Source organism: Equus asinus, chromosome 3 (genome assembly GCF_041296235.1).
Source record: "Equus asinus isolate D_3611 breed Donkey chromosome 3, EquAss-T2T_v2, whole genome shotgun sequence".
In the NCBI taxonomy this organism is placed as follows: domain Eukaryota; kingdom Metazoa; phylum Chordata; class Mammalia; order Perissodactyla; family Equidae; genus Equus; species Equus asinus.
Window position 1 is genome coordinate 20,031,481 of NC_091792.1, and position 13,190 is coordinate 20,044,670.

A 13,190-nucleotide genomic window follows, 5' to 3' on the forward strand; every position below is an offset into this window, starting at 1 on the left:
TATTCATCCCTCCCCCACTTCATCCGAACCCCTGGTGATCACTGATCTTTTTACTGTCTCCATAGTTTTATTTTCCAGAATGTTGAATAGTTGGAATCATATAGTATGAAGCCTTTTCAGATCGGCTTCTTTCACTTAGTAATATGCATTTAAGGTTCCTTCATGTATTTTCATGGCTTCATTGCTCATTTCTTTTTAGCACTGAGTAATATTCCACTGTTTAGATAAACCACAGTTTGTTTATCCATTCACCTACTGAAGGACTTCTAGTTGCTTCCGAGTTTTGGCAATTATAAATAAAGCTTCCGTAAACATTCGTATGCAGGTTTTTGTGTGGATGTAAGTTTTCACCTCCTTTGAGTAAGTTCCAAGGAGAGTAATTGCTAGATTGTATGGTAAGAGTATGTTTAGTTTTGTAAGAAGCTGCCAAACTATCTTCCAAAGTGGCTGTACCATTTTGCATTTCCAGCACCAATGAATGAGAGTTCATGTTGCTCCACATCCTCTCCAGCGTTTGGGTTTGTCAGTGTTTAGGATTTTGGCTGTTCTAATAGGTGTGTAGTGATATGTTATTTTAATTTACAATTCCCTAATGACATATGATGTAGACTATCTTTTCATGTGTTTATTTGCCATCTTTATACCTTCTTGAAGGTATCTGTTTGGGTCTTTGGCCCAGGTTTTAATTCTTATTGTTGAGTTTTGAAAGTTCTTTGTATATTTTGGATAAAAGTCCTTTATCAGATACGTCTTTTGCAAATATTTTCTCCCAGTCTGTGGCTTGTCTTCTCATTCTCTTGATAGTGTCATTCACATAGCAGAAGTTTTCATTTTAATGCAGTCCAGCTTATCAGTTATTTATTTCATGCATCATGTCTTTGGTCTTGAATCTCCCTTCAACATTTTACCAAATGGTTTTAGCAGTCATTGATGAATATTCCCTAGATCCTCTATTTCATTAGAGTTACAAAATAGTCATCATCTAATTCTATCATTCCTTCTGTATTTCTTACCTAGAATTCTGTAAAGAAGAATATTCTTGGGGCTGGCCCAGTGGCGCAGCAGTTCAGTGTGCACATTCCGCTTCTCAGCGGCCAGGGGTTTGCCGGTTGGGATCCCGGGTGCGGACATGGCACCGCTTGGCACGCCATGCTGTGGTAGGCATCCCACGTATAAAGTAGAGGAAGATGGGTGTGGATGTTAGCTCAGGGCCAGTCTTCCTCAGCGCAAAGAGGAAGATTTGGCAGTAGTTAGCTCAGGTCTAATCTTCCTCAAAAAAAAAAAAAAAAGAAAAAAGAATACTCTTTTATCAACTCTCTGGTTACTTTGAAATTCAATTTTTATGGGAAAGGAAGGATAAATGCTTGTTTCTTTCTTTGTATTCAGTTTATCCGTTTTCAGAATAATGAGTCAGTGCCCTAGCCACCTACAAATGTGATAAAGTACCATTATGAACTCATGGAGACTCTTTTTATTTGATGTGTTTAATCCGTTTCACTCATTGTTTCTAGTGGTCAGATCACTTTATTTTATTTTATTTTATTTTATTTTTTTGAGGAAGATTAGCCCTGAGCTAACTGCTGCTAATCCTCCTCTTTTTGCTGAGGAAGACTGGCCCTGAGCTAACATCCATGCCCATCGTCCTCTACTTTATACGTGGGATGCCTGCCACAGCATGGCTTGACAAGCGGTGCCATGTCTGGCACCTGGGATCTGAGCCGGCAAACCCTGGGCCGCTGAAGCAGAATATGCAAACTTAACTGCTGTGCCAAGGGGCCGGCCCCAAGATCACTTTTTTTTTGATTGGTGGGATCCTCTAAATCTTGCTGCCGTGTCCTCATGACCTATGCTGATATTTTCTTTTTTTAACTTCATTGCTTTCTGGCTCAAGATTTCCCAGGCTCATATTATGCTTTGTTCCCCAGACTTTATTTCTTTTAGGAGACTAGATCAGTAGGAAATGGAATTTAGAGACCATAATTTATGGATGCTAGGAAGCTTACTATTTTCTGGGTTGTTATGGCTACTAGATCTTTGAATATTTCTTTTGCAAAGGCACAGGATTTAACATATTTTTCAGTGTATGATCATATTTCTGTCCTTGAGATTGTATATCTTTTTGGTACAAGGAGAAACAGCATTAACACAATTCATTTAAGTTTTATCAATTATCGGGTGGGGATATACTTTTTCCTAGGCACTATAGTAGGTACTACCATACAAATATAAGATTGTGGTCCTTGTTTTCACGGAAGCACTGAGACTTGTTCTTAGCATCCAATGGGGTGATATGTAAGAAAATAAATTTTAATTTAATAAATCAAACAAGAAATGGATAAAATACAGAGGTGGCACAAAAAATAATTGATTAATTCTGTTGGCAGAAGATGTTCAAGGAGTGCTTTACATTCCCAGGGAAAGTAACATCTGTGCTGGGTATTAAAGGAAGGATATGAGTTCACCTCTGTGTAAAAAGATGAGGGAAAGGGACTTTCAGACAGAGGTAAAAGCATATGAAAAGGTATGAAGCAAGAAAATAGGAACAAGTAGGTTGCTATTTGGGGCAGCAAGATTCAAAGGGAGAATGACAATAGATGTGGTAAAATGAAGAAAATCTTATATGCCATCATAAAGAACCCAGACTTCTCCTAGAAGCAAAAGGGATACACTGAAGGATTTTAAATAGAAATATGAAATGACCTAATTTGCTCCTCAGAATAAGCATTCTGGCAACACTAAGGAAAATAGATTGGGAGGGGAAATGGCAAGACAGGGAGACTAGGTAATAGGGTGGATGAGTTTACAAACTTGTGTCTAGAACAGTGCTTGGCATATATTGGGCGCTCAGTATTTGTTGAGTGAATGAGCAAACAGTAGTTGTTTGAATCAAAAGAAATTGATAAGTCTGAAGAGAAGCCATATAGAAATAGAGCCTATATTTTTGATACTACTACTTGATTCATCTGCTTGCTTACTTAGTATCTTATCATAAGATTTCCACAAACTAACTAATAAGTAAAACAACCCAGAAGAAGAATAGTCAAAGGATATGAATGGCAAGCTTGCGAAAAGGGAAAATCTGAGTGATAACTATACATATGAAAATATGCTCAACTTTTCTAGTAACCAAGGAAATGCAAATATCATGTAAATCCCATGAGATGGAGAAATGTTTAAAAGACTGAACAAAACCCAGTCTTGAGCAAGATGTTAAATTGCTGAGTGTTTTACATGCTGCTAGTGAGAGTATAAATTAATGAAACCCCTATGGAAAGCAGCTTGGCAATCACTATTCAGTAAGTCAGAAGATGCACAAACCATCAGACTCAGCATGTCCATTTCAGAAATGCTTGCACCTGTACAAGAAGACATGTTCAACAGTGTTCATTGCAGTATTGTTGGTTATACCAAAAATTTGGAAATCACATAAATGTGTATCTTCAGGAGAATGGATAAATTTTGCTATATTTGTATAACAGCGTAATATTCTGCAGTAAAAATGAGTAAACCAAAAGCTACACAAATAGAGAGCTTGAGTAAAGTTGCAAACAAAATATTGACTGAAAAAGCTTGCAAAATGATGCATTTAGTATTATGTCACTTAAAAGTTAATTATGCAAAATAATATTATTATATATTTGTGGTAATAGATAAAAATACAAAATTAAGAGGCTGGTTATCTCTGAGGAGGAAAGTGAAATGGAATTAGAAAAGGTTACACAGTAGGCTTTAGCCTATTTTTCTTTTAAAAAAAGTCGGAAACAGAAATAGCGAAATTAAAATTTAGTAAAGCTAGGTGGTGTGTAGACAAGCGTTTGTTATTTTTTATTCTTTCTTATTTATTTGAAATGTTTCTAATGAAAAAATCCTTTGAGAGTAGAGAATTTCAGAATTATCCTTGTTCTCAAAGTCAGGTAGTTTACTAGCATCTAAATACTGGTAACAGCTTTTTATTTCACAGATTTGACTGATGAATTAGCTCAAAAGGTGTTTGATGTTTCAGAAATATCTTCAGCAACAATGGCCCATTCATTGCCCACAGGAGTTCCAGAATCTCCTAGAATTTATCCTGCAAGGACACCAAAAACACCTCGAACACCCAGGTTACAAGATCCAAACAAAACACCGAGATTTTATCCTGTTGTTAAAGAACCAAAAGCCGTTGATGTACAGGTACGCGGAAGAATCAGGAATATAAAGCTTGCGTTTTGTGTCCTTTAACATTACAAAATGAGACTTTTTAGTTTCCATCACATTAAAAAATTTATAGTTTAGATTGTAAGAAGTACTCAAAAATGATATTTTACCATAGTTATGTTTTTTCAGGTTAAGGAATAACTTCTTTACAATTGGATAGTGTAATTAAAGATGATCAGAAAGTGTAATAAAGAATCATCCTAAATTGTATTTCCTTTAATCCTTGTGTTCAAACCTAGCAAAGGGCCTTGTTTGTTAAGTTTTGTAACTTGTATGTGAGATGTTTGAGTTTTGTGACTTCATATGATTTCATAATGTGTCATCCACAGTATGAATATGTTTGAGTTGGTTTATAGTCAGAGGGTTTTAATTTACTTGTGAAGTTCACACTACTGAAAGTAATTGCAATGTTCGACTTCTTTTTCCTTAGAGTCCAAGAAAGAGAAAAACAAGACATAGTACAAACCCCCCTCTAGAGTGTCATGTTGGTTGGGTTATGGATTCCAGAGATCATGGGCCAAGAACATCCTCTGTCAGGTACCGTATTTGTCAAACATTGCTTTGTTCTTAAGTTTGTTCAAAACAGTAACTAATTAGGTATTTGAGAATATTTAAAAATTAATATGTTAGCAAACTGTCTACCAGTGAAAATATTAAACAGAAGCCGAAGAAGGGGAAATAAGTAGGACAGTTTTACAATAAGTACATTGATGAATAATTCAGTAGGACAATTATTTCTTTCCATTTAATCTAGTTTCCACACTGGGTACTCTTAGATAAAAAATATTGAGGTCTATGAAAGTTATTATCTTTGGAAAGATTCTGGATTCTTAGTGGCGTAGTAGATTCTTAGTGAATTAGTGTGCTAAATAATGTACTCAAACTATGTAAAGAATATGGAAATAAAACACATTATTATTTTGGAATTTTTCCTTTTGGCGGGAAATAATTTAGATTAACTGATTGTTAACAGTAAGTGGTTTTTCTTTAACTTTAATAAGAAAAAAGAGACTATTATTTATGTCAAAAGAGATGATAGGGTAAGCCTTTTATAGTGCCAATTATATGCAACATAGTATGGTATGTTCTGTCCTGTAGACTGGATGCAGAAGTGGATTGCTGCTAGCTGCTTTGTGTTTTCATTGAAAAATCTATGTTGTGTTTATATAGATATTTTCAGAATAATTATATGTTTGATTTTCCAATTGAAAACTTACCCTTAGGAAAAAGTGTTTTTTGGCTGGTTACTAGAAGGGAAACCTTAATTAATTTCTTTCAAAGAAAAGCTGGGTTGCTTATCATGATCTGAAAATCTCCAAGTCTGTCTTTCCAGTGATACTTATTTGATACTTTCACATTTTGCTTTTGTTAGATACATTGGCCTTAAAAGATAAAATGTGAATTTGTTCTTCTGCACACCTATTGTATACTAATAGTTATTTTTGTGTTCTAAGTGATTTTGAGAGTTTGTTTCCCAGATAATTTATCGGAGCTGTATATTTAGTGATCAACAGATAATGGTGAAGAATGTTTAGTCAGTAACATTTAGTTTAGTTAGAACATTTAATTCTAACATTTAGTTAGAAATATGTTTCTTAAGATTCACATTTTATCACATTATATCTTTTGTTGTTAATAATACATCTATATATTGATGTTTACATTCCCAGCCAGCACTCCACCTTAGCCCACAAATAAAATGTATCAGGAAAGCAGGGATTTACAATGTGTTGGGCACTTTTCTAGGCACTGACATATGCAACAGGGAACAAGATAGCTACAGTTCCTACCTTTCTGGAACTTAATTCAAGGATGACAGACAAATATTTACAACAATCCCACTGGTGAATTTTTTTTAGTAGACTTTTTTTAGAGCAGTTTTACGTTCACAGCAAAATTGAGTGGAGGGTACAGAGAGTTTCCTTAAACCCCCTGATTCCCCTCCTACCACACTAGAGCCTCCTCCACTATCAACAGTCACATCTTTTAGACCATCTACATTATGTGGTTGGATTTACGTATACCACCTTATATTCTATTTGTTTCACCTCTTCTTTGTTCTTTTTTCTTCCTTCTGGATCAGTTGAGTTTTTAAAATGATTCTGTTTTATCTCTGCTATTGGTTTCTTCGTTACATCTCTTAATTTTTACTGGTCTTCCAGGGTTTATAGTATACATTTTACCTTACAGTCTACTTTCAAATAATATTGTACCACTACATATATAGTATAAGAACCTTACTATGTTAGAGTTCCATTTCCTCCATTCTTTGTGCTATACATTTCTTTAGACAATAAACTTTTAAAGCAATTACCGTGAGAAAAGAAATTTTGAAAATATGTACTCTCATTTTTACCACTTGCAGTGCTCTTCATTTCTTAAACATTTCAGATTGTGCAGGTCTACTGGCTATGAATTCTGTAGCTTTTGTTTGGCAGGAAAAGTTTTTTCATTTTGAAAGATATTCTCATTAAGTATAGAGTTCTATGATGGATCTAGGTATGGATACAGAGATAATGTATATGTACATACACACGAAGTATATATCCTGCTTGTAATTCTCTGAAATTATTGGATTTATGGTTGTTTTTTATTCAGTTAGGAAAATTTTTATTTCTTATCTCTTCAAATATTTTTTGCCCTGGTTTTTTATTATTGTTTTCCCCCCTTCTTCTGGGATTCCAATTACGTGTACATTGGACCATTTGTTAATACCTCATAGCTCTTGGATGATCTTTTTTTCTACTCTTTTTCTCTTTGTAATTCACTTTGGATAACTTCAGCTGACCTATTTGCAAGTCAACTGATTCTTTCCAGAGCTGAGTCTAGTCTGCTGCTAGGTCCATCAAAGAAATCCTTCATTTCTGATATTGTGCTTTGTATATTTTGCATTACCATTTGACTTTTTAAAAATAGTTTTCCTTTTTCTGCTGAAATTGTCTATCTGTTCATGCATATTGTTCTCCTTTTCCATTAGATTCTTCAAAATATTAATCAGTTATTTTAAAGTCTATTGTGTGATCATGCCAATAGGCAGATCCTCTGTAAGTTTCATTCTGCTTGTTTTTGCTTTATCTTTTGGTTAAGAGTTTTAATTTTGGGGGGTTTTTTTGGTGTTTGTGTCTCATAAATTTTGACTGAATTATAGATTCTTGCTCCTTGACTTATTTTATGGCTCTCATCTTTCCAAATTTCCAACTGAGTAAACGCGGATCTCTTTCCATTATATTCATTCCTACTCTGTAGAACGTTGCCAAAGTAAATCCTACGCTAATTGATATTAATATAGATTCATGTTCTCTAGTTGTAGTTAGATCCCCAGTGTCATCTGCAATTCTTTACTGTTCTCTAATTGACTTCCTCAAGGAGGGATGCTCCTGAACCTATCTGTACCTCATATTTCTCAGCAGATGACTTTGCCTTCTGTTGTACTGGGAGGAATTCTTTATCTCTGCCTTCCCTTATCTCTCACTGCCCCTTCTTTTGAAAGCTGTTTTTTTCCTGCATCTTTGTGATATGTGTGTCAATAAAGGTGGAGTCATTGTAATGAAATTATTTAATGCTAGCTAATGCTTATTACATTCTTTCAATAAATGTTCAAGGCACTGTGCTAGATGTTTTACATACCTTATTTAAATGTTTGTGTATGTCTTCTTCAGACAGTAAATTTGTGGTTGAGAGAACCTCAGTGCCTGGCATAGTTGGCATTCAATAAAGACCACATGAATGAAACTACCTACCCCATGGGGAGGCTGTTTCATAACCTTCTGTGAACAAATGGTGTTGAGTATAGAACTACTCTGTATAACTTAATATCTCTTATTTTTCTCTGGTTTATGTTGGAGGCACGAATGCACACTGATTATTTGGTTTAGATGGCTCCTAATGGTATGGAGACATTTCAAAGCAGGCTTATCCTTTACCAAGAGACTCCTAAATTTCAACTGATTTTGCTTGGTTAGTAAAGTGATATTAGTCTGGGAAAGTTTACCTGTAAAATATTAATTAACCACATAGGAAAAAAGAGTACCTTCTGCAGTTTGAAGATTAAGTGTACCACTGCTTACTCATAGGCAGGTTAAACTTTTATTCATTCTTCCACAAGTTTTTGTTGAATGCCAACTATATGAAAAGCTCTGTATTTGGTGGAATGGTTTGTTAAGATGTAAGAGATGTATTTTATGCCTTTAGTGAGATTACAGTTTAGTATGAGAGAGAATTATGATTGAGATATAATTCTAGCATATGTGTATGTTCAAACAAGTTATTATGAGAAAAGCAAGAAGATTCATCCCAACTGGGGGTGGTCATGAGAAATTTCCCTGGGCACAGGCAATAATATCAGTCTTGATGGATCAGTAAGATTTCAACAGGTCAAGATGGGAAAGAGAGGTAGAGGATTTCCTGAGGGAGGAGATAGCAAAGTTACCAGAACTGTAAAAATATATGGGTGTTGCACAAGGCAAATAACTTATTTGTGGCTGGAGCATAAGATATGAGTATACCGTAAATAGGATTTTATGAGAAATGTTTCTTGTAAAAATTAAGTCAGGGTTTGATCAGGCCCTTGATTGTCTTGCTAAGAAAAGTGGACTTATTCTGTAGGTAATGAATTTTGAGCAGCAAAGTGATATTAGTTAAATGCTTTTCAAACTTTTTGGTCTAAAGACTTCTTTATACCTTCAAAAATTATTGAGGACCTCAAAGAGCTTTTGTTTATAAGAGTTATATAATTTACTGAATTAAAAAGTAAAACAGAAAAAATTTATTTATTTATTTATTTTAATAGTCTTTTCATGTAATAAAAAATTTAATATTTGTTCATTTAAAAAGAATAATAAACCCATTAGATGTTAACATAATATAATTTTTATGAAATATAATTATGTTTCTCTAAAACAAAAATTTCCTGAATAGAGTGGCGTTGTTTTAAAGTTTTGCAAATTTTTTTAATGTTTGGCTTAATATAAGATAACTGGATTCTCATATCTGCTTCTATATTCAGTCTTCTTATAATTTGTTGTTTTTGTTCAAGTAGAGGAATAAAATCCAGGAGAAGGAGGAGTATTTTAATAGCCTTTTCAGATAGTTTTAGGTATTCTTTCATATTATACCAAAGCTGAACAAGTGGTAGTTTTTTAGGAGTTATTTGCACTGTGGAATCTGAAACCATATCAATGACCTTTTTATATTCAGTGAATTTTTCATACTCTGTTATACTAAAGCCATTGGACTATCTTACACTTTGAATGTATCTTTTGCCTATGCATGCTTTTGTAATATCATGCATTGGTCATTTGGGAAAATTGATTCACCGAGTTGTGCAGACTTCTAAATGTTGGCATATTTCAATATATAATTTCAAAAAAATCACATTTCATTTTATTTTATTTTTAAAGATTGGTACTCGAGCTGACATCAGTTGCCAATCTTCCTTTTATCTTCTTCTCCCCAAAGCCCCCCCAGTACATAGTTGTACATTCTAGTTGTAGGTCCTTCTGGCTCTGCTATGTGGCATGCCACCTCGGCATGGCTTGATGAGTGGTGCTAGGTCCGTGCTCAGGATCCAAACTGGCAAAAACCCTGGGCTGCCGAAGCAGAGCATGCAAACTTAACCACTCAGCCACTGGGCTGGCCCCCCAAAAATCAAATTTTAAAATATGACCACCAAGGAGAGTAATGTCAAGGAAGATGGTGGAGTGGGAAGGAACAGGAATCTGTCTCTCCATTTAGACAACAACTGTACTGGCAGAAACTGTCTGCATTGACTGTTTTGTAACTCTAGAGTCTATTTGGACACTTAAGGTTTCCAGGGGAAAGCTTGACTGGTAAATTATGGTTAATATTTATTGATGTTAGCCTTTGGTGCAATAGCAGCTATCCATCTCCCACTTTTCCAGCCCTGTAACAGGCATTTGGGAGGATAGCATCCCACATTTCTTGTGTGACTTTCTGGATCCAGGATGGGCAATAAGGACCTTGTCCTCCAAATATTGGAGTTCAGAGTTCTGACTGTTAACTGCCTCTGATCAACAAGTTGCAAACACAGAGTCTAGAGTTCATTGTTTCATCCCCACTGTCAGGATGTCCTTTTTTTTTTTTTTTGACATTCAAAAATAACCATTTATGTAGGGAAATTTAGAAAACTACCATACATGCCCAAGGAAAGATGCAGGCTCAGAAAAGACCTAAGGAGACATTAAGCTTTCACCTCAGGTTTATCCCCAGCACAGAAACACCCTACAACAATTGAGAAAAAAGCAAACCTTGGGGAAGAGGGAGCATCTTATTTCAAGTATTACCACATTATAAGATTCAGATGTTCAGTGGTCATCAGAAAATCACAAGGCATACAAAGAAATAAGAACCTGTTGCCCATTTGAGGGAACAAAATAAATTGACAGAAAATATACCTGAGGAAGCCTGATCCCATCTTTCTAGACAAAGTCTTTAGAACAACTGTTCCAAAGATTCAAAGAGCTAAAGGAAGACATAGACAAAGATAGCAAAACAATGTATGAAGAAAATGAGATTATCAGTAAAGAGAGAGAAATTACACAAAGGAAAGAAAAAGGAATTCTGAAAAGTACAATAACTGAAATGGAAAATACAGTAGAGGGTTCAAAAGCAGATTTCATCAAACAGAAGAAAGAATCAGCAAACTTAAATTTCCCTACATAAATGGTACAGTTTATGTTATCGAGTCTGAGGAACAGAAAGAAAAAAGGATGAAGAAAAGTGAGCAGAATCTAAGGGACCTGTAGGGCACTGTGAACTGGACCAATATATGTACTGTGGGAATCTGAGAAAGAAGAGACAGAAATGGGGGCAGAGAGAATATTTGAAAGAATAATGGCTGAAAACCTCCCAAATTTGATGAAAGACATGCATCTACAAATCTGATAAGCTCAGTGAACTTGAATTAGGATAAACCCAAAGAGAGCCACACCAAAACTTGTTATAACCAAACTGTCAAGAGCCAAAGACAGAGAGAATCTTGAAAGTAGCAAGAGAGAAGAGACTTATTATCTACAAGGAATCCTCAGTAATGTAACAGCCAGTTTCTCAGCAGATTCCCTGAAGGCCAGAGACAGTGAATTGATAGATTCAATGTGCTGGGGGAAAAAAAACACACAAAAAACTGTTGACTACAATTTCTATATCTGTCAAAACTGTCCTTCAAAAATGAGGCAGAGGTTCAGAGATAAACAAAAGCTGAGGGCTAGGAAATAAAAGGTATACTGCTTTGGAATTAAGAAATAAGACTGTCTTCTTCACAGGTGACATGATTGTATATGTAGAAAATCAGAAATAATCAACAAAAGCTCTGGAACTGATAAACAATTATAGCAAGATTGCAGGATACATGGTTAATATACAAAAGTCAATCACTTTCCTATATACCAACAATGAACTAGTGGAATTTGAAATTAAAAACAAAATACTATTTATATTATTACCCCCCCCCCAAAAGAAATACTTAGGTATGAATCTAACAAAATATGTACAAGATCTATATGAGGAAAACTACAAAACTCTGATGAAGGAAATCAAAGAACTAAATTAATGGAGTGATATTCCATTTTCATGGATAGAAAGATTCAATATTGTCAAGATGTCAGTTCTTCCCAACTTGATCTACAGATTCAGTGCAATCCCAATAAAAATCCAGGAAGTTATTTTTTTGGATATCAACAAACTGATTCTAAAGTTTATATCAAGAGGTGAAAGACCCAGAATCGCAAACATAATACTGAAGGAGAAGAAACAAAGTTGGAAGACTGATACTACCTGTCTTCAAGACTTACTACACAGCTACAGTGATCAAGACAGTGTGGGATTGACCAAAAAACTGGCAAATAGTTCAATGAAACAGAATAGAGCGCCAAGAAATAGACCCACATAAATATAATCAACTGGTCTTTGACCAAGGAGCAAAGGCAATACAATTGAGTGAAGATAGTCTTTTCAACAAATGGTACTGCAACAACTGAACATCCACATGCATGCACACAAAAAGATTCTAGACACTTACTTTCTTAACTCAAAATGGATCACAGAGAGCTGGCCGGGTTGCATAGTGGTTAAGTTCATACACACTGCTTCAGCGACCTGAGGTTCTCAGGTTTGGACCCTGGACATGGACCTGCACACTGCTCATCAAGCCATGCTGAGGCAGTGTCCCACATACAAATTAGAAGATTGGCACAGATGTTAGCTCAGTGACAATCTTCCTTAAGCAAAAAGAGGAGGATTGGCAACAGATGTTAGCTCAGGACCAATCCTCCTCACCAAAAAAAAAGAAAGAAAGAAAGAAAAAAGTGGTCCTTTGCTCCTGAAATTCATTAATTTTTTTTTAAAAAAAAGGATCACACACCTAAATGTGAAACACAAAACTAATAAAACTCCTAGAAGATAACAGGAGAATACTAGATGATCTTGGGTTGGTGATGGCTTTTTAGATATGACACCAAAAGCAATACCCATGAAAGAAGAAATTGATAAGCTGGACCTCATTAAAATGAAAAACTTTTGTTCTGCAAACAACACTGTGAAGAAAATAAGAAAACAAGCCACAAAATGGCAGAAAATATTTGCAAAAGACAAAGCCGAGAAAGGACTGTTATCTAAGATATACAAAGAACTCTTAAAATTTAACAATAGGGAAACAAACAACCTGATTAAAAATGGGCCAAAGACCTCAACAGACACTGTACCAAAGCAGATATACAGATGGCAAATAAGCACATGAAAAGATAGTCCGCATCATATGTTCACTAGGGAATTATAAAGTAAGACAACAATGCAATTGTACTACACACCTATTAGAACAGCCAAAATACTAAACACTGACAAACCCAAACGCTGGAGAGGATGTGGAACAACACAAACTCTCATTCATTGGTGCTGGGAATGCAAAACGGTACAGCCACTTTGGAAGACAATTTGGCACTTTCTTACAAAACTAAACATACTCTTACCGTACAATCACT

The 13,190-nt window shown here is 35.1% G+C and overlaps 1 protein-coding gene across 17 annotated transcripts in view; it reads left to right on the top strand.

Moving 5' to 3' along the window:
* The window catches only part of LARP1B (La ribonucleoprotein 1B), a 133,880-nt gene that overhangs the window by 96,641 nt on the left and 24,049 nt on the right, over positions 1-13,190 (top strand). For 6 of the 17 annotated variants that reach the window (XR_011501911.1, XR_011501908.1, XR_011501910.1 and 3 more), the window contains 2 exons: positions 4,043-4,173; positions 4,628-4,734. Coding sequence is in view for 12 of the 17 variants with exons in the window: in XM_014839189.3 (XP_014694675.1) it covers positions 4,043-4,173; positions 4,628-4,734 (238 nt within the window). In the remaining 5 variants the exon portion in view is untranslated. Of the gene's footprint in view, positions 1-3,961; positions 4,174-4,627; positions 4,735-13,190 lie in introns of those variants that run through there. The other 11 variants (XM_044767250.2, XM_044767249.2, XM_014839186.3 and 8 more) reach the window with 4 other exon arrangements.